The sequence below is a fragment of the Nomascus leucogenys genome, chromosome X (assembly GCF_006542625.1).
Source record: "Nomascus leucogenys isolate Asia chromosome X, Asia_NLE_v1, whole genome shotgun sequence".
In the NCBI taxonomy this organism is placed as follows: Eukaryota; Metazoa; Chordata; class Mammalia; order Primates; family Hylobatidae; genus Nomascus; species Nomascus leucogenys.
This window is the reverse complement of record NC_044406.1, coordinates 17,348,234-17,369,572: the sequence shown is the minus strand read 5'-3', so window position 1 is coordinate 17,369,572 and position 21,339 is coordinate 17,348,234. Positions and strand designations below refer to the sequence as shown.

The 21,339-nt window shown below is 44.3% G+C and overlaps 1 protein-coding gene across 6 annotated transcripts in view; it reads left to right on the top strand.

The window, feature by feature from the left end:
- Positions 1–21,339, top strand: part of PHKA2 (phosphorylase kinase regulatory subunit alpha 2) — a 92,336-nt gene that overhangs the window by 19,866 nt on the left and 51,131 nt on the right. For 5 of the 6 annotated variants that reach the window (XR_004028673.1, XM_030806603.1, XM_030806605.1 and 2 more), the window contains exons 2-5: positions 12,773–12,931; positions 14,657–14,704; positions 15,922–16,090; positions 18,371–18,453. Coding sequence is in view for 4 of the 6 variants with exons in the window: in XM_030806603.1 (XP_030662463.1) it covers positions 12,773–12,931; positions 14,657–14,704; positions 15,922–16,090; positions 18,371–18,453 (459 nt within the window). In the remaining 2 variants the exon portion in view is untranslated. The remainder of the gene's footprint in view (positions 1–12,772; positions 12,932–14,656; positions 14,705–15,921; positions 16,091–18,370; positions 18,454–21,339) is intronic. The other variant, XM_030806607.1, reaches the window with a different exon arrangement.

The following is a 21,339-nucleotide window of genomic DNA, read 5'->3' as shown; positions in this document are numbered from 1 at the left end:
TTCCAGCAAACCCAGGATCTTTGCCAACAAGTCTGGCACCACCACCCAGTCGGCACCCTAGGAGTCTTTTTGGCCCCTTTTTTCCCCTCTCCCACTTATATCCAATCCATCACCAAGCCCTGTTGATTTTACACCCTAAACATTCCTCGAGCCCACATGCTGCCTCTGTTCTTCTGTCACCACCACCATCCTTGTCTGAGCCACCAGCCTCGCTGTCCCTCCTCCTGCAGTAGCTTCCCCTCCCATCTTTTTCCTGCATCCACTCAGTCCCTTCCCTGTACTTCTCCCTGCTGAAGCCAAAGTGCCCTTCTCCAGGGACCAGTTCCAGCATTTGGGGCAGCACTGGGTCCAATTGGGGCAGAGGTGACATTCTTAGTGCCTAGTTAGACAGGGACTGGCTGACAGGTGGTTGTCTGGTCTTTGTGTTAAAGGGATCACTCCATAGATAACATTTTCCCCTCCTGGGATAATCCAGGGCCCTGCCTTCTGCACCTCCTACTTCAGCTCTTTTTGGGGACAGCCAGGAAGAAGGCTTTTGCTCTTTTCTGGACAGCGTTTAAATAATTTAGTGTCAGATGAAAACATTTGAGTAATTCATAGAAAAAAAGTGCTCGAATCCTCCATTTACAAATCAAGGACTGCAATAACTCATACAAGGGAGAGATTTGGAATTGTTTCAAGCTTTGCAGGGGTCAAAAAGATCTAGTCAGATCACTTAGTTGCCTTTTACAGTTAAAGAACCCCAACCGGCCAGGTATGGTGGCTCACGCCTGTAATCTCAACACTTTGGGAGGCCAAGGCGGGGGGATCACTTGAGGTCAGGAACTCAAGACCAGCCTGGCCAACATGGTGAAACCCTGTCTCTACTAAAAATACAAAAAAAAAAAATTAGCCGAGTGTGGTGGCGCACACCTGTAATCCCAGCTACTCTGGAGGCTGAGGCAGGAGAATTGCTTGAATCCGGGAGGTGGAGGTTGCAGTAAGCCGAGATCGCACCAGTGCACTTTGGCCTCGGTGACAGGGCAAGACTCTGTCTCAAAAAAAAAAAAAAAGAAAAGAGCCACCACCAAGAAAGTTGAGGGGACCTTTCTCAAGGTCAGTTCTTCTCATGAGCTGACAGCCCTATGTAAGCACTGTGTCTTGGGCCAGGCCAGATATACACCAGATTGCTGTGAATATCAAACAAAGTTGCATTCTCCTTACTTTATGTGTTAAAATAGTGAAACTTTAAAAGGCTATTTATTTAAATATTCCACTAAACTTAGTTCTGCCATATTGTTCCTTGTCACTTATATTTGAATATCACTGTTAACTAGTGAAATAAATATCACACCTGTCTCACAATGGGTAGGGAGAACATAATTAATGTTCATAAAATACATCTAGAGAAGTGGTTCTTAATCAAATGGGTTACAGATCCATTTGAGAATTTGATAGAGGCTGAGTATCCAATGCTCTCCTGAGAAAAAACGCTCACACAAAAATTTCAGGAGTCTCGTAGCCTTCCGTGTCCCTGTCCACAATGTGCACCCCACCACACACACCCCAGAAAGCCGATCCATGGATTCGTAGCAGATCCTCTGGAGGCACCAGGTTAAGAGTCCAACTGTGGAGTGACATGTGGTGTTTCATGCTCCAAACCCAAACCCCGACCTGAAACTTTTGGAATAAAAGTCAGTCTTATAATTGAAAATATCAAATAGTGACATCTGCAATACCCCTGTTCAGCTGAAAGTTGACTAGCGCAGCACCCAGTAATCCACCAGTACCTAACATTTCAGGTATCGGCAAGAGGGAACTGACAGCCCCGCTGAGCTGAATGTGTTCTGTCGGTTTCCACAACACCAGGCTCAGGACTTACATCTCAGTAATCCTCCCTCCTTACTACACGAATTAGTGAGAGAGGCAAAGAATTAAAGTCTCCTAGGAGAGTGGTAAAGTCATTTACACATTTGATTGTAGCTAAAGAGCCCAGAGCGGTTTGTGTGAGTTTCGAAAGTTTTAAGATGAGCGTTGGGATCTGGAATGAAGCTGCACCAAGTGGATGCCTGCAATGCTTGGCTTCTAACCCAGTTTATTTCCCTATAGGCCATCATTCATCATATCAGATGGTGCAAATACCTCGAACCAGGACAGCTTGCAGCTTGTGCATTGTTTGTAAACCCAGAGGGGAAAATCGAATAAGCAGCAATTTAGACAAAAATACGTGATTTGAAAGTGAGAATTACACACCTGTGATCCCTTTAAGTAAAGCATGAGGCATATTAGAGCTTATGGTTTCAAGATTATTCTCCAAACCACCTGAGGTTTACCTACCAAATTGTACAAAATCTATCTTTTAAGCTAACTTAAAAAGAAACTGTTACTTATACAATCCGTAGTCTCAATTGTAGATGCAATCATTCTAAAATAAATGCTATTATAATTCCTCCTTTAGAACACATCTCAAGTGTAAAGCATTGCCCTTCCCCACTCCTCTTTAATATTTCAAAAGGCAGTAGCTAGAACAGAATTCTGGTACAAGTGAATTTAACCAGTTGTTGGCGTTATTGTAACAGGATTTTTCACTTTCTATTTTTTGCTTTACCAGTGGAGAGTGGTGGTAAGAAATCATGTCTCTTCAGCATTTATCCTGGTCTCTTGTGCGTATTTTATTTGAATGATTGAACTATACTTTCCTCCCTCGAAACTGAGCAAGGTGGGGATATGCACTTAGTGATTCTTAATCCAGAGGAAAAAAGACCAAGGGTAGGGTTGGCCTGAGGCCTCTGACCTCTGTCCCATGGAGTGAAGGAAAGGGAACCAAAGGCCTGGGAGATCAGGGAAGGCTTTGCAGAGGAGGGAGCTCCCACAGGAGAACAGTTTGCCAGGAGGGCTTTACAGGCAGAGGGAGGAGCAAGCGTGTGCACAGGCCCGGAAGTGCCAGAGCAGAGTGTGTGCAGGAAACACTAATTCAGGTTTTCTTGGGGGCTAAGGAGGGAGTGTCAGGTGATCAGGTGATCAGGCTGGATGTGAGGGGAACAGCCAACACATGAGCCTTGGATGGCAATCAAAGGGATTTAGATTCTATCTTGTAGGCACTGGAGAATTCTGAGGAGGGCAGAAATCTTCGAATTCTAGGTCTGTGACCTAGAGGCACAGAAAGGGTGGTCTGTCTGTGACCTAGAGGCACAGAAAGGGTGGTCTTTCTGTGACCACCCTTTCAGGAGGTTGGATTGGAAGGAACCAATACCAGAAGCAAGGAGATCAGTGAGGAGCTATTTCAATTTTCCTGTGGGACACGGGTAGGGGGAAAAGGGAATTGGTACTTTGTGTTATTTCTGGTGGGTAGATGACAACATTCATCTCTGTGCCGTCCAGCTAGAAATTGAATTGCAAACTGTTAGATGTAAGTAGTTTACTGCTACCGTGAGGCATATGTCTTTTGCCTGGTATTGCCTCAATCTTCCATGTCTTTAATAGCACCAAACACATGTTTTACGGTGTCTAGTTCATCATGGCCATATAAGCATTCATGGTTGTATGTCAGGATTCTTTCAGTTGTAAATGACAGAAACTCACCTCAAACAGCCTTAAGCACAAGAGAGAATTTATTGCTCAAATAACTGAAAAGTCCAGGGGATTGGTCTAGATCCAGGCATGGCTGGATCCAGGAGCTCAAGTCATCAAATACGGTATGTCTTTTTACAGTGCCCTGTTTGACTCTGAGTGGGCTTTATTCTCTGGCAGGCTCGTCCCAGGTAGTGACAGAGGTATCCCTGGGAGCTGCAGGTGATAGTCTTCTAGAGCAGCAGCCTCCACAGAAAGCAAGCTTTTCCTGTAGTGGCTCCAGTGAAAGTCCTGACTGACTTAGCGTGGCTCTCAGGTGGTCCAACTTGGGTTGTCTGCCCATCCCTCAGCCGTGCCCAGATTGGCCAGGCCTGGGCCACATATCCTTCCTGCAGCTGGGCCAGGACCAAAGTCAGCCCCACCAGAGCCACACTGGGCAGAGCAGGGGAAATTATAGGCCATTACTAGAAAGGGAGGAGACAGGGGCTGGACAGGCAGAAGCAACAGCATCTCCATCAGGACAGGGACGAAACGAGGGGCCCAAGGAGACACCCTGAGTTGAAATCGGAAGAGTTCAGTAAAGGGAAAAATTGAATCCCTCTTGGAGAGGACAACCTTTCAGCTCTTTGAAGCGTCCCCTTAACACCTGTATTCTTCCTCCTTCCCATGATATGTGGCTTTTAGCTTTTTCATTGCCCTAATCACCCTCCTCTGGCTATGCTCTAGGTAGTGAATGTCTCTTTTAAAACATGGTGTTTGGTGGTAACAGAGTACACCAGATGTACTCTGCCAGGCTGGCGTTTGGTGAGGCTCTTATTTCCCTTGTTCCGAAAACAATACTTCTGTTAACACAGCATTGGCTTTCTGGTACGTGGTACTCACACACTGTTGGTAGGTTGCTGTTAAAATTTGCAGTCAGTATCATCCAGTTGAATTTTCTTTGTTTGTTTGTTTGACTGTGGTATAAGATGGGTTTAGTAGACTGGCTTCATGAATTTTCTTGTACCTAAGTGTTGGGCAAGCTGTGGCTGGGTCACAGAGTGGCTGCTGGTGTGGAGGGTGATTTGGCAAAGAGAGAAGAAGCTCTGTTTAAAGATTTATTGGGATCCCAGGGTTGGGGGTGTATGTGTAAAGGGAGCTGAGTCAATTCAAATGTGGGAGTGATGGCTAATAAAATTAGTTCAGCAAAAATTTATGAAACATGTGAGCCCAATGAACAAATCCTTGTTGAATGCTGTTTAGTTTGTTTCAATCTATTGTCCAAGTCCTTGGCATTCTGCTGTTCCAGTATTGGCTCAGCATCCATTTTGTAGTCCTTACCTGCCCCTCCGTGCCCACGCACGCACCCACAAAGGAGCAGTGTATGTTACTATTTCAACATCTCTCTGCCTTCTTCTGTTGTTAAAATCTAACCCATCCGCTGCTTGCTTGGAGAATCATCATCTTTGTATTGCCACCAATCAAGAAGATTGTTTAAGTGTTGTTTCTCAAGCTTGTGTGATGAAGACTTTAGTTTTTTGCTTTTCATTTTACAATACAAAATTATAATGTTGAATCTGTGTTTTTAAATTACACACACAGCACCCTAGGGAGTCATGTATCCTGTATTCTCTGGTCACCTTCCACCACTGCACCCTGACTCCCACTGAAATTCACTACCCTAACTTCTGCCTCCTTAAACTTCACCTCCGTCCTGTGACATTACTGTTCTCTATTTCACCCATCTCAGCTCTGAGTTGAGCAAGGAGCCATTTCCTGTAGTTGAAGCAGCTCCCCTGTTTTGTCCACTTTTCTACTTTTAAAGCGAAAATGAGGCTTTAGCTTCTGCTTGAGTCATTCTCAAGGTTCATGTTGTGCATGTCTAATTTATTTCTTTTGAGTTTCCTAAAGAAAGGCTGAACAGAAGGACATGCATAATAATAAAATGAGCTTTTTTTTTTTTTTTTTTTTTTTTTTGAGATGGAGTCTTGTGCTGTTGTCTGGGCTGGAGTGCAGTGTGGCGCCATCTCAGCTCACTGCAACCTCCGCCTCCCGAGTTCAAGCGATTCTCCTGCCTCAGCCTCCTGAGTAGCTGGGATTACAGGTGCGCACCACCACGCCCAGCTAATTTTTGCATTTTTAGTAGAGACAGGGTTTCACCATGTTGGTCAGGCTGGTCGCAAACTCCTGACCTCATGATCCACCCGCCTCGGCCTCCCAAAGTGCTGGGATTACAGGCGTGAGCCCCTGCACCCAGCCAAAATGAGCATTCTTAAGTGGTAAATTTACTTGTGTTAGCTATGTATAATACAAATATATATAGACAGAAAATGTCTATACTTTTAAGTACCGTTCAAAAGATACTTCAGACTATAAATCAGTAAAAATATAGTGATTTATTATATATTCATTTATTTATTAGGTACCTAACTAGGCCAGGACCTTGGGCTAGAGTGGTAAACAAAAAAGATAGGCTTTGCCTTTAGGAATCTTGTAGTATGAAAGCCGTGTTTCAGATTGTGCCAGAAAGACATCCCATGTCCATGGATCAGAAGACTCAATATGGTTGAGGTGGTAGTATTCTTCAAACTGGTCTACAGCTGTGGAATTGAGATTGAGGTTCTTTTTCTTGCATATGTATGTCCACTTGTCCCAACACTGTTAAAAAGACTGTTCTTTCTTGGATTGTCTTTAGATCTTTGTCAAAAATCAGTTTGCCCTATTCATGTGGATCTATTTCTAGACTCTGTTCTGTTCTGTCCATCTATGTGTTTATTCCTTTACCTCTTGTTAGGTTCATACACATCTAAGATTGTTTTATCTTCATGATGAACTGACCCTCATGGTTCGCTGTGTCTTTCTTCTCCTGTGCACAGGATGGGCAGTGATATAGTTTGGATGTTTGTCCCTGACCAAATCTCATGTTGAAATGTAATCCCCAGTTTTGGAGGTGGAGCCTGGTGGGAGGTGATTGGATTATGCAGATGGATTTCTTATTAATGGTTTAGTATTTGTGAGAAATGGTTTAGCACCCCTTGGTGCCATCCTTGCAATAGTGAGTTCTCCCGAGATCTGGTAGTTTAAAAGTATGTGGCGCCTCCCCCATCTCCCTCTTGCTTCTGCTCTCACCATGTGAAGTGCCTGCTTCCGTTTTGCCTCCCACCATAAATAAAAGCTCCCTGAGACCTCCCCAGAAGCAGATGCCCCATGCTTCCCGTACAGCCCGCAGAACCATGAGCCAGTTAAACCTCTTTTCTTATAAATTACCCAGTCTCAGATATTTCCTTATAGCAAATATGAGAATGGCATCATAACAGGCAGTGTTTTAGATACAAGTTGCTCGAGTAGCCTGGTTCCTAGAGGGAAGATAACACAGAGCAGAACCACAGCCGGCCAGGGGTGGACACAAGGCATGGACAAGAAGTAAACATTTGTTGTAATAAGCCACTGAGATGTTAATGTTGTTTGTTACCAGACCATAGGGGCCAAGCTCTGGGCCCAATCCATTCTAGGTTGTAGGGGCCTGCCCTTTATTTTTCATCAACAGGAGCCAACAAGGGCACTTTTGCTAGATTAGAAACCCAGAAGAGGTGGAGAAGGTAAGAGAGGTGAACAAGTGGCTGGAGATAAAGGACAAGCTGTTCAGCTCTTGGCTCCTTGCTTTTGATGAAACTCAGTTTATATTAGGCTCCTCTGTCTCTATGGCCCCTTCTCATAGAGTTTAAGGATATCATTGGTAAGTTCTCCTGAGGCAGGGATGCTAACTGTCAGTGCAGGTTCGGGCTATCTCCACTAAGACCGGCTTGTGATACCTACTGCTTACGATTCTTAGCTATCCTCTGAGTTGCCATTTCTAGAGATCTGCCCCATTTCCTGTCCTTCATGACTCTACATCAGGTCACCTGATATAAGTGGGAGAGTGGATATTATTACAGAATTTGCCCCGATAGTAATTTAGTCATGATTTTTTTTCAGGCAAAGTATACAGAGAGTTTAGCAAAGTAAACAGAGAAAATGTATATGAATGAGCAAAATTCAGGGCTAAACTTGAAGGGGAAAGGCAAGACCTGGGTGTGGAGAGGACAGAGTGGCCAGGTTTTTTGTTTCAAAAATGTCAATGTGATAAAATATCTTCACCAGTAATGTTTATAGTAATGATAAAAGAGGGCACCCCAAACTTTGGTATTTTTTTCTAACAAAAATGATGGTTACATCGAACTCACTTGCAGATTCCTCCCCTAGCTACATCATCTGACTTCCTGAAATTATTGTAATTAAATGAAGAAGAAATAATGCTAATGAAAGCCGTTCAAACAGGTCAATAATATTAAACATCACAATTATTGAGCAGTTATGTGTGCCAGACAGAGTCCAAAAAGCTTGATATGAATTAATTCATTTAATCTTCACAAATAACCCTGTGAGGTGTACACATTGTTATAATCCCCATTTGACAAGTGGACACCGAAGTCATTTGCTCAAGGTCACAGCTGGGTGGTAGGAGAACTTTGAACACGGCAGTTTGATTCTAGCCTGCTCTTAAACACAATACATGGAAGGTTGTCTTTCTTTGTAGGTAGAAATGGTGAAATAGTACCTGGTTAAAAAACTAGGCCAGGTGTGGTGGCTCACGCCTGTAATCCCAGCACTTTGGGAGGCCAAGACGGGTGGATCACTTGAGGTCAGGAGTTCAAGGCCAGCCTGACCAACATGGGAAAACTCTGTCTCTACTAAAAGTACAAAAATTAGCTGGCTGTGGTGGCATGTGCCTGTAATCCCAGCTACTGGAGTGACTGAGGCAAGAGAATGGCTTGAATCCCCGAGACAGAGGTTTCAGTGAGCCAAGATCGCACCACTGCACTCCAGCCTGGGTGACAGAGTGAGACTCCATCACACACACACACACACACACACACACACACACACACACACGAAACTAAAACTTAATCAGCTCACAGAAGAGCGAATCCAGTGGCCCTCCCTCCCAGACAAGAATGACTGGATGGTTAAATTCACTGGTAGTCAGGGAAATAAAAATTTTAAAAATAAAAATGGTGATGAGATATCACTTTACATCCATCAGACTGACGAAAAATTAAAACTATTGATAACTTATGGCAGAGATAGGGAATAGTTATGAAAATTTAAAGTGTATACACATATAATATGCCAACCCAGCAGTCCCATTTTTGGGATTCTATTCCATGGAAATAAAAGCACTGTTGAATATATAAGGATATTTATTACAGTCCTTGTATTGCCAAATTTAAAAAAAAAATCCCAGAAAACAAATGAATACCCATTATTACAGGTATCTTCTATGGACTATGATGCAGCCTCTAAAACTCATGAGTCTGAATTATGCCAGATGACATGGAGGGACCTCATAGGTACTGTTGAAAGAGAAATGCAGGGTGCAGCAGTGTGTATCATATGATCCCACCATCCCGCTTGTTAAAAACAGTGACCCTGGCCGGGCACGGTGGCTCATGCCTGTAATCCCAGCACTTTGGGAGGCCGAGGTGGGCAGATCACCTGAGGTCAGGAGTTCGAGACCAGCCTGACCAACATGATGAAACGCTGTCTCTACTAAAAATACAAAAATTAGCCAGGCATGGTGTCATGCACCTGTAATCCGAGCTACTCAGGAGGCTGAGGCAGGAGAATTGCTTGAACCAGGGAGGCAGAGGTTGCAGTGAGTCGAGATCACGCCATTGCACTCCAACCTGGGTGACAAGAGCGAAAATCCATCTCAAAAGAAAACAAAACAACAGTGACCCCCACCTCCAAAAAGAAAACCTGTGCATGAACAGGAATTTATACATAATCATATATATATGATTATGAATATATATATTCTTATGAAGTATATATATATATACTTCACCTATTTAAGGGGTACAATTATATATATATAAAATCTGGTTTTAGTAACACATAGGAAAAAATGTGGAAAAAACGTATATATGAGGTTGTTATATGGAGTGTGTGGAATTGCTGACATGAGGGGAGGAGGGAACCAAGCAAAAAAGAAAAGGAAGAAAGACAACTGAAAAAGATACCTCTATCTGCTTATGGTTACATATTTCTACAATGCTCTGTGTGGGTGCAGATATAGCTAAATAGTGTTTTTCAAAGATTGGAGAGCAACATATGGTTAAAATGATCACATCTGAAACCATAGGCTTGGCTTGAACCAGTCTCCCCACCATCCTCCTGTGGCCTGCATTTGCCTGTGTTTATGTTTAGCTTGCAGAATGGCATCAGACAGGGCAGCCTTTTTTTTCCCTCCTCCATTGCCATACTTAAAGTAAAGACTCCAGAGCTCCAAAGAGATGGACCTGTTCAGGTGGTTCATAAGCATCAGTAAGTGAGAGTACAGATATGGCAGCATAGTCCATCTCCAGGCAAGGGAATGACTCAAAGACAAAACCACTGGGTCATCCCTATTAGAAGGGAAAGCAGTGGCTGGGTGCGGTGGCTCTTGCCTGTAATCCCAGCACTTTGGGAGGCCGAGGCCGGAAAATCACCTGAGGTCAGGAGCTCGAGACCAGCCTGACTAACATGGTGAAACTCCATCTCCACTAAAAATACAAAAAATTAGCTGGATGTGGTGGCAGGCACCTGTAATCCCAGCTACTTGGGAGGCTGTGGCAGGAGAATTGCTTGAACCCAGGAGGCAGAGGTTGCAGTGAGCTGAGATCGCGCCATTGCACTCCAGCCTGGGTGAGAAGAGTGAGACTCCGTCTCAAAAAAAGAAAGAAAAAAAGGACAGCAGAGCAGAAGTGGCAGAGTATCTGCCAATCTGTGGTCATTTCAGTTTTTATGAATCACATCAAAATGGAACCACCCCCATCTTCTTCCAACACAATGCATTGGTTTTTATAGACTTAACAAGAGAAGCAAGTCAAAAAGTAAATATTCCTATTGCTGAGTGCAGTAACACCCTAATTTTACACGGCATGTATGTGTATGGTTCTGAATATAGGAATCCCCTGAAACATTCAGACTGCTTCTCTGTAGTTGAATGAGGGGGACAGACAGTATAGCTTTGGGTGAAGATGAACTAATCTACTCCAACAGTTAAGCAGTGTCTAAAGAGTAAGATAGATGACTTTCAGTTAACAGGACAGGGATATTTCATAATCCAAACCACACTTGGCACTATGTGTAAGCGATCACTGCTGTGTCACCAGAAGGTTGTTTGTTTTAGTAGACTCATGGTGGGCACACAAGGAATGGGTTGAGTTCTTACTCTGGGTCTCCTGATGTTTCCCTGTCCCCGGCTTACCCAACAGGCCTCAGAACAGATAAAGATGTTTATGTTGTTGTTTTTGAGACAGACTCTCACTTTGTCACCCAGGCTGGAGTGCAGTGGCACAATCTCAGCTCACTGCAACCTCTGCCTCCTGGGTTCAAGTGATTCTCCTGTCTCAGCCTCCCGAGTAGCTGGGACTATAGGCGTGCACCACCACACCCAGCTAATTTTTGTATTTTTAGTAGAGATGGGGTTTCACCGTGTTGGCCAAGCTAGTCTCGAACTCCTGTCCTCAAGTGATCCACACACCTCAGCCTCCCAAAGTGCTGAGACTACAGGTGTGAGCCACCGCACCCAGCCAAAATGCTTATGTTATACATTATTTAAAAAGAATACCAGTAGTCCACTATTCGAATAAGATTTGTACTTTCAGTCATTCCTAGGCTTCAATTCTGGTTGACTTTAACATCAGTGATTCATAGTTGTTGGCCGTAGAACCATGTCAATATATTGAATGCCATTGCCCCTGTGGGTAATATCAGTTGAGTTTTAGATATTTTGATAGAGGGCCTAGATTTGTTAGAGGAGAAAGTCAAATATTTAATTCCTTAGGTGGGAACATGTGAAACCATGCCAGTGTTTTTTACTTAATATTGGCAGTATCACTATGAAAGTACCCAATACAGTTTTTTCATGAGCTCTCTTGTAAATAATATGGTGCCCTTTAGAGTAATGTAATTTTTTTAAGCTTACAAGGTTCTGATTGTTATGATACATTTTATTAGATATGGACAAATTTTCAGGAAATGTCAACAGAGGCTTTATCATTATGTGACTCTTTAATCTGATTTCTAGGCAGAGTTTATTAGGACTGGCTTTTAAAAAATAGCTTTATTTAATTACCATACAATTTACCTATTTAAGCTGTACAACTGGATGGTTTTTAGTATATTCACAGATTTGTGCATTCATCACCACAATCAATTTTCGAGCATTTTCATCACCAAAAAAAAAAAAAAAAAAACTACTAGCAGCCACTGACTTCCAGATTCTACCTCTACTCCCAGCCCAGTCAACCACTAATCTACTTTATGTCTCTATGGCTTTGCCTTTTCTAGACTTTTCATACAAATGGAATCACACACTATGTAGCCTTTGGCATCTGGCTTCTTTCACTTAGGGTGATGTCTTCAAGGTCCATCCCTGTTGTAGCATGCATCCATACTTCCTTTTTCTGCCAAATAATGTTTCATTGTTTGTATAGACTACATTTTGTTTATCCATTTATCAGTTGATGAGTATTTGGCTTATTTCCACTTTTTGGCTTTTGTGAATAATGCTGCTATGAACATTTGTGTATAATTTTTTGTGGCAAGGTCTGGCTTTTTAGTGACTCAGTTGCCCTTTTAAATACCCATGATATCATAGCTAAATAGGACTCCCAAATGTCCCCTTGCTTGGCACCTTCTGTTTAGGCACATGAAGTATCTGGATTGCCCAGAGAGGGAAAGTGGCTTCCCTGGGCACACAGAGCTAGAGAGTGGAGTGGGGCCCTGCCTCCAGGTTTCTCGCTCACAGGTTCAGTGCTTTACCTATTGGTGTGGACACACGAAGACTGAAGAAGACCTAAGGTCTGCAATATGCAGCTTTGTGAAAGCCTTGCAGTCTTTTCCTGTTTGCTGTTTCTTCTGTTTTACCACTTACAACAGTGTAGTCTCGTCTGAAAGCAAAAGAACATAAGAGCTGGAATGTTGCTGAGAGATTTTCCAGTCACATATCCTCATTATACAAGTGAGGAAACTAAGGTGCTGAGAAGGCATGTGGTGTCTCACCCAAGATCACACTGTTAGTGGCAGAGCAAGGACTGGAACTTTGGTCTCCCTGCTCCAGGTCCTGGTCCTCATCTACCCTGTTAGGACAAGCATCTGTTACCCAGGGACTGCATGAAGGGTGGCACTGAGCCATTTTGTGTCTCTTCTCTAATAGAATCCTGTCACGGGGCTGCTGTCAGCCAGCCATGAGCAGAAGGATGCCTGGGTGCGGGATAACATCTACAGTATCCTGGCCGTGTGGGGCCTGGGCATGGCCTACCGTAAGAATGCAGACCGCGATGAGGACAAGGCCAAGGCCTACGAGCTGGAGCAGGTAATAGTGACTGACAGCTGTATTTCGGCTGCTCAGCCGCCTTCTCCTTGAACTGAAAAACCCACAGAGAAGTAGCTGTGTGTGCAGAACTGTTTGGGTGCAGGCCTCTCCTCTATTTCTGCTATAGAATATTTTGGGGAGGCACTTAGATGGTCTCAACCTCACATGGGTCTCTCTGTTTGAGATTGGAGATTCCCCCGTAAAACAATGACAACATCCAAAATCACACCAAATAGAAAATGAATGCAACCACATTTCTTTTTTTTTTTTTTTTGAGATGGATTCTCACTCTGTCACCCAGGCTGGAGTGCAGTGGCGCGACCTCAGCTCACTGCAACCTCCGCCTCCCGGTTTCAAGTGATTCTCCTGCCTCAGCCTCCCGAGTAGCTGGGATTACAGGCGACTGCCACCATGCCCAGCTAATTTTGTATTTTTAGTAGAGACAGGGTTTTACCATGTTGGCCAGGCTGGTTTCGAACTCCTGGCCTCAAGTGATCCGCCCGCCTCAGCCTCCCAAAGTGCTCTAATTGCAGGTGTGAGCCACCACACCTGGCTGCATCCACATTTCTAACCCCAAAGTGTCAATTTGTATAATTAGTTACATTTCTTTCACACGTGCTTTATCCATTTTGTACATATTTATACACAAGACATCATCATAAACTGATATGTTTTTTAAAAGTCACCTCACCACAGCTTCACATTCCAAAGCATGTACTCTTCAGAGTAGTCACACTGGAAGGATATTTATCCAGACATTATTGCCGCTGCTTAAAATATTTTTGAAACTTCCCTTAAAAATACCTTTCTAATTTGAGCCATTCCAGGAAAGCAATCTTATTAATTTATGGTCACCCTTTAATTTTGAACCAAATTGGTGTTATCCAATTTGGGGGCCTATATTATTCACTATTCACCATACAGGATAATGAAGTCCTTTTATTGTTTTCCAAAATCCAGAACCAAGATACCTACCAAAGATTTGCCATCACTGAGTTTGTAACAAAATAATCTGTCCCTGAACACAGGAGATATTTTCCAAGTGTTTTGAGTGGTAGCATTGAAGTAGAGAGCACTGAAATATAAAAATCATTCTCTTGGCATGAGAGCCCTTGGGATTTATCTTTGATTCAGACATTCTTCGATGGCCTCACGGTCAGTGGATCGTCTGTGACATGGTGTCTCATGTATTAACGTAGGATTATTGTTGTTATTTATAATGAGGATAATAAGAATAGTAATTGGTTACAATAAATCATATTATTCAGAAACCTTGGCTGTCACTTGCATTTTGTTAGAGCTTTACTCAGTAATTCAGTGATGGTTTCACAAATGGCCATGTTGGCAAACATTACTTTTGGGCAGGCGCGGTGGACTTAGTGTAACAAAAATAAATTACCAAGAAATGTGACATAAAGCTCCAGAGTACTACACTTACAGAAATTGTGTTGCTAAGATGTCAGCGAGGAGTCACTGAATTTCAGAGGTGGCAGACATCATCTGATCCAACCCCTTTATTTGAGATAAGTCACTTTGTCGAGATTTTTCTTTCTTTATGATGGAGTGGAGAGGACGTGAACCATCAGAACACTCAGGTAGGCTAGGGACTGGCCTTTCCAGGGCAGTTGCTGGGCAGCACTGGCTTGCCAGCCACAGTGATCAGGAGGTGATTTTCCTGCAGCAAGGACCCTGGGCCGTGTTGCTGATTCTGCTTTATCTCCACAGAACGTGGTGAAGCTGATGCGAGGTCTTCTCCAGTGCATGATGAGACAGGTAGGCAGAACCCACACACATGTTTGCCAAGTGGGCATTCCATGTCATTGTAATTGTGACAGTTAACATGCTTAAGACGTTTTGTACTTTTCTTCTCAAGAGGAAGAGAAATTGAAAATATTTTGCTTACTTTCTCTCTCTCTTTTTTTTTTTTTTTTTTTTTTGAGACAGGGTCTCACTGTCACTCAGGCTGAGTGCAGTGGTGCGATCATGGCTCACTGCAACCTCAAACTCCTGGGGTCAAGTGGTTCTCCCACACCTGAGGTGTGTACCACCACACCTGGCTTTTTTTTTTTTTTTTTTTTGTAGGTACAGTATCTCACTATGTTGCCCAGGCTGGTCTTGAACACTTGGACGCAAGTGATCCTCCCGCCTTGGCCTCCCAAGGTGCTCGGATTACAGGCATGAGGAGCTACCATGCCCAGCTACCTTCTCTTTTTAAAATTATTTTCAGTAACTTACTATTGAACCACAGTCTCAAAGGACAGTTTCTGAGAATCTCTTTTGAAGAGTTACGTGGATAAAAGGAGCAACATGCTTTTTTTTTGATGGAGAAGAAAACATTTTTTTTTAAAAGCCACTTCTAGAAAGCCATATATTATTGTTTATTCCATCATGTTTGTAAAAGGGTATATTTTCATTGAGATGAAATGCTTGAGTTTTAAAAACTTGATATTATTGTTTAGTGGTATTTTCAGTGAGGGGTAAATAAACCAACTCATTGAGCATGTACTGCACACAGAACATTATACTAGGATCTGCACAAATTCAAAGACGAAGACGAAACAGTCCCTACCCTCAGTCAGTGCAAGAAAAGACATAGTTGCTCTTTTCCTTTCAACATTAAGAAAAAAGAAATTGAAATTTAAACAGGTCCCTTTCCTCCCCTCCTTTTCTCCCTTCTTCCCTCGCTCCATATCTCCTTGAGTATCTACCATGTGTCACAGCTGGGGATATGTAGACAAGGGCACCCTTTGGCATGACCCGTCACTCCTGCGGATGAGACTCCCCCCAGGCTGGGACATTTCAGGCAAGTAGGCAAGAAGAATCCCCAGCACAGTCCCTCTGTGCAGTGCCGCCTAGCAGCTGCCTTCCATCCCTCTGGCTCCCAGAAGTAGCAGATAAGAGCTCTAGATCCAGGTGGCTGGCCATGGCCGTGATCTCTGCCAGCCATGAACCCCCATAACTATGCAGAGCGGGCTTGCCTTCTCCCTCAGGTGGCCAAAGTGGAGAAGTTCAAACACACTCAGAGCACCAAGGACAGCCTGCACGCCAAGTACAACACCGCCACCTGTGGCACAGTGGTGGGCGACGACCAGTGGGGCCACCTCCAGGTGGATGCCACCTCTCTCTTCCTCCTGTTCTTGGCCCAGATGACCGCCTCAGGTGAGCCGGGGTTGCTGGAGCCCATTGTATAAGAAGTGACAATCCGGAAAAGGGGTGGGAGGAGGACAGGTAGCGGCCAGTGTGTCAGGCCACGTGCTGCTTCACTGCTTTAATAAAATACCTCAGACAACGCCATTTATACAGAACCGAAATGCGTTTTCTCATAGTTCTGGAGGCTGGGAAGTCCATGACCAAGGCACTACCAGGCTCAGTTGTCCGGTAAGGGCTCCATCCTCCAAAGAGGAGGACCGCTGTGCCCTCCCATGGGGGAGACCAGAAGGGCAAGAGAGCCAGAGGCTCCACGAAGCGTGTTTTTTAAGAGCCTTCATCCGACGTAGGATGTGTAGGATGGGAGGAGTCCTCAGGGCCTAATCGCCTCTTACGGCCCCACCTCTTAATACCATCACATTGGCCACACCTCAATTTTGGAGGGGACACATTCAAACCATAGCAATCAGTATTATAAATTAGCAGTTTACACAAAAGAAAAGCATGCTTCTCCATATTCTGTGCATTTGTTTCTGCAATAGGGCAGGGAGTGCAGGGACCCTGCCTGTAACCTGCAGAGAGGACAGTCACCCTCCACCTGGGCACCTGCAGGGTAAAGGCCGTTGAGCTGGCTCTCTTAGCTTCCCTCTGTTGAGCACACAGCCCCCTTACTGTCACTCTCTCCTAGTTCCTGGAGCCACCTAGGTCTGGTCTAACTTTGACACTTAGCTGTCTGCAGACCATCTCACCCCTCCTCTTAGACTTTTCTCCTCCAGGATCAGCAGCCCTGTCCTTTCAGCTCTCCCACTCACTACCCTGGTCACCCTCTTCTAGACACACCCTCACTTTTCCAAATTATGTTTGAACACCACCATTTCCGCCGCTCAGCAGCGTGCCCAGAGCGGGCTGAGCAGCCCGCTACTCAGCAGGCTGAGTAGGCTCACAGTTTGCCGGCGGTGTGCCTTGTTCCCATTGAAGCCGGAGCCGCTGGCCTCTGTGGCAGCCTGGACGCCAGGCCTCTCTCTCTCCCACTAGGGTCTTACACCAGGTGGTCTCTCTCCCACAATGGCACGTGCCACAGATGCTCCCCCAGGTTAGGGCACTTAGCGGCTGTGTCTGGGAGTTCTTAACACCTACCAGTCCAGTCAACTGATGTGTCTGAGGCCTCCCATTCATTGCAGACTGCAAGTGTGAAACTCTCAAAATCCGAGAAATCAGTAAGCAGTATTGTTATGGCTGTGTGAATAAATCACACATTTATAAAGTTACGTTTTGGCTATGGAAGTTAATATGAGCTGACTGTAGATATTTTGGAAAATATAACAGAATACAAAGAAAAAAATTCCACTGCCAACTTTCATTTGGCTGCATCTCCTCCAAGTCTTTTTTCCTGTGCATTTTTTTACATGTTTAAGGTCACATTGTACACATAAACATAGTCTTTTTATTACATAGCATTATAACAAGCACTTCTCCCATGATATAACAAGCTCTTCATAAACATTATTTTAGTGAGTTTATCAATGGATATACCATAATTAATTTAACTATTCCTTCCTTCTTTTATTTTGCTACTATAACTAATGTTGCAATACCAACTTTGACCCCATCTTCGTTTACTTCCTTCTGAGAGTTAGATATCACTCAAAGGCAACTCATATATATTGCCAAATTGTTTTCAGTTTCTAGTTAAACTTAGTTCTGATTGAACTTCTAATCTGGCTTACTAGTTAAGCTTCCCTCATTGATATGAGTCCATTTCCTATCATATCCATAGCAGCTTCCAGAATTCATACTTTAAAAATACCTGTATTTGTTATAACTGACTATATTTTTCTGCAGGGTGGAAGGCCAGCTCCTGGAGCTGGCGACTCCCTGTCTCCCACTGGGAAAAGTATTCACCCTTTTCTTTGGCTCTCTCAAAGATAGAGACAGTGTCTCTGGTTCTTCTGGACTAAAATCCTTGCTTTGTTGGAACCTTCTCCGCATCAATCCAACCTGTACCAGAGGTCCCAAATCTCTCTCATCCCTTTCTACTCATAGGCACACACAGGAAAGTGGAGCCCTTCCTTCCTTTCCTTCTCCTTATTTTCCTTCCTTCTCTCCTTCCTTCCCTCTTTTCTGAGATTAGACACTCACTGTTATGCCTTACTTCAGACTTCATTTTTGATGCCTTTGGAAGAAAAATGAAAACGAGGGTAAAAGGGTTTATTTCCTAGTGTGATATTTGTAATTTATGACTGGCAGCTCTCTGCAACATGGCTTCATAACCTCATTGTTTTTCTTTGCTAGGCTTACGTATCATTTTCACTCTCGATGAGGTGGCCTTCATACAGAATCTTGTCTTTTACATAGAAGCTGCATATAAAGTCGCTGTAAGTATCAACGCTGGTAGTCTTTTCCGATGTGCCAGTCAACAAAAAGAATAAAAATCATACAGTGTTTTGAGGGCCAGGCTGTTTGGGGCTCACCAAAAGGTTAGCGAGACTAGTGCTATGAGATTGTGTCACCTCCACACACAAAGTGCGTATTTTTGTCCTGGGATAGAGTTGGAGGTTTCGTGTTTTTGGAATGTACTCTGTGCTCTGTCTGAATCCATTATGCTTGTTATTTTTTTTTATTTATTTTGTTTTATTTATTTATTTATTTTTAGACAGAGTCTTGCTCTGTCACCCTGGCTGGTGTGCAGTGGCGTGATCTCAGCTCACTGCAGCCTCCGCCTCCCAGGTTCAAGTGATTCTCCTGTCTCAGCCTCCTGATTAGCTGGGATTACAGGTGCCCGCCACCATGCCCCACTAATGTTTGTATTTTTAATAGAAATGGGGTTTCACCATGTTGGCCCGGCTGGTCTCGAACTCCTGACCTCAGGTGATCCTCCTGCCTCAGCCTCCCAAAGTGCTGGGTTTATAGGCGTGAGCCACCGCTCCCAGCCCATTATGCTTGTTTTATTTTATTTTATTTTTAATTTTTTTATTTCCATAGGTTATTGGGGAACAGGTGGTGTTTGGTTACATTAAAGTCCTTTAGTGGTGATTTGTGAGATTTTGGTGCACCCATCACCCAGGCAGTATACACTGCACCCTATTTGTAGTCTTTTATTCCTCTCCCACTTCCCACACTTTCCCCCTGAGTCCCCACAGTCCACTGTGTCATTCTTATGCCTTTGCATCCTCATAGCTTAGTGCCCACTTAGGAATGAGAACCTACGATATTTGGTTTTCCATTCCTGAGTTACTTCACTTAGAATAATAGTCTCCAGTCTCATCCAGGTCGCTGCGAATGCCATTAATTCATTCCTTTTTATGGCTGAGTAGTATTCCATCATATATATACCACAGTTTCTTTATCTACTCGTTGACTGACGGGCCTTTGGTTGGTCCCATGTTTTTGCAGTTGTGAATTGTGCTGCTATAAACATGCATGTGCAAGTGTCTTTTTTGTCTAATGACTTCTTTTCCTCTGGGTGGTTACCCAGGAGTGGGATTGCTGGATTAAATGGTAGTTCCCGTTATGCTTGTTTGAAATAAGATCCTAACATGTCCTGCGGGATGCATATGTGCTGGCTTGAGTTGGGGCTAAAGAGGTAGCAGCATTAGCACCTTGGTGGGAGCTGGGGTGCCATGAGCATTGCCCCAACTGGGCCACAGGTAGAGGGGCTCGAGCCAGGCAGAGCCCCAACCTGGGCCAGATTTGCTGAGTATGAATGTGTATAAACTCCCTTTCCTCCGAGCTTCTGTCTGGTTTGGAAGGCAAAGCCTGAGGCACCTTTACACAACAACCCCAGTGTGTAAAGCTCTCAGGGAAGGAGGGAAAAGGTAAAGGCTGGTTTAAAAAAGCCACTATGGTCTAAAGGAAGGTCAGCAAAGGTTTTCTGTAAAGGGCCAGAGAGTAAATATGTTCGGCTCTACAGGCCCTAGGGTCTCTGTTGCAGCTACTTGGCTCTGCCTTTGTAGCATGAAAGCAGCCATAGACAACATGTAAATAAATGAGCATGGCTCTGTCCCAGATAGACTTTGCAAAAATAGGTGGGAAACTAGATTTGTTCCAAAGACTGGATGGGGTTCACTGACCCCAGGTCTAAAGCAGTGATTCCCAAAGAGAGGCAATCTTGCCCTCCCAGGAGACATTTGGTGATGTCTGGAGACATTTTTGGTTGTTGCACCTGGTCAGTAGGTGTTCCTGGCATCTAGTGACCCAAGACTAGGACTGCTGCTAGACATCCTACAATGCACAGGCCCCCTCTCCCCCACCCAATGACTCAGATTACCTGGCTCGAAATGGAACAGTGCTCAAGTTGACAAACCCTGGTCTGAAGAAACTTGAGAAGTCTTTGTGGAAAGGGTGGGCATTGAGTTGGACCTTGGAAGCTGAGCAGAGTCTAGATCAGCAGAAGGGAGGAGATAGGGACTTTGGGTGCAGGAATAGCTTGTGCAGTCCCAGAGGAAGGAACAGGCTCTGAGTGTGGCTGGGTGGGCTACGGGGTGCTTGAGGAAAAGGGTACAGAGGAAAGGAGTAGATTTAGGGGGAAAGCTGATATTGGAAAAGAGTAGAACATAAGTGGATCTTATGTTCCACTCTCAGCTTGTGGGTGTGTCTAAGGAGGCCAGATCATGGGGCATATGGCCATCCAGAGAGAGAGATGTGAATGTGTTCCACTAGGAAATACACCATTTGTCATTTTAGACCCTGAAACAAGGGGAAGCAGCAATCAAAGCAGTTTTTGAGGGTGAATCACCCAGTGCCGGGGTTGGAGGAAAGGTAGGTTGGGCTGCAGGAAGGCGCAGATGAGAAGAGTGCTCAAGGAAAGAAGCCCAGGCTCAGTCACCAGGCACGCTCGGCGGGGAAGTTGCTCTAGGATGCCCGAGTCTCAATCTCTACATTTTGAAAATGTTCTGGCCGGGCGCGGTGGCTCATGCCTGTAATCCCAGCACTTTGGGAGGCTGGGACAGGTGGATCACCTGAGGTCAGGAGTTTGAGACCAGTCTGACCAATATGGTGAAACTCCCTCTTTACTAAAAATACAAAAATTACCTGGGTGTAGTGGTGTGTGCCTGTAATCCCAGCTACTAGGGAGGCTGAGGCAGGAGAATTGCTTGAACCTGGGAGGTGGAGGTTGCAGTGAGCTGAGATTGCACCACTGCACTCCAGCCTGAGCAACTGAGCCAGACTGCATCTCAAAAAATAAAAATAAAAAAAAGAAAATATTCTTTTTTGGAGATAAAAAAATAAAGATTGAAATGTTGGCATCAGTCCTGTGTATG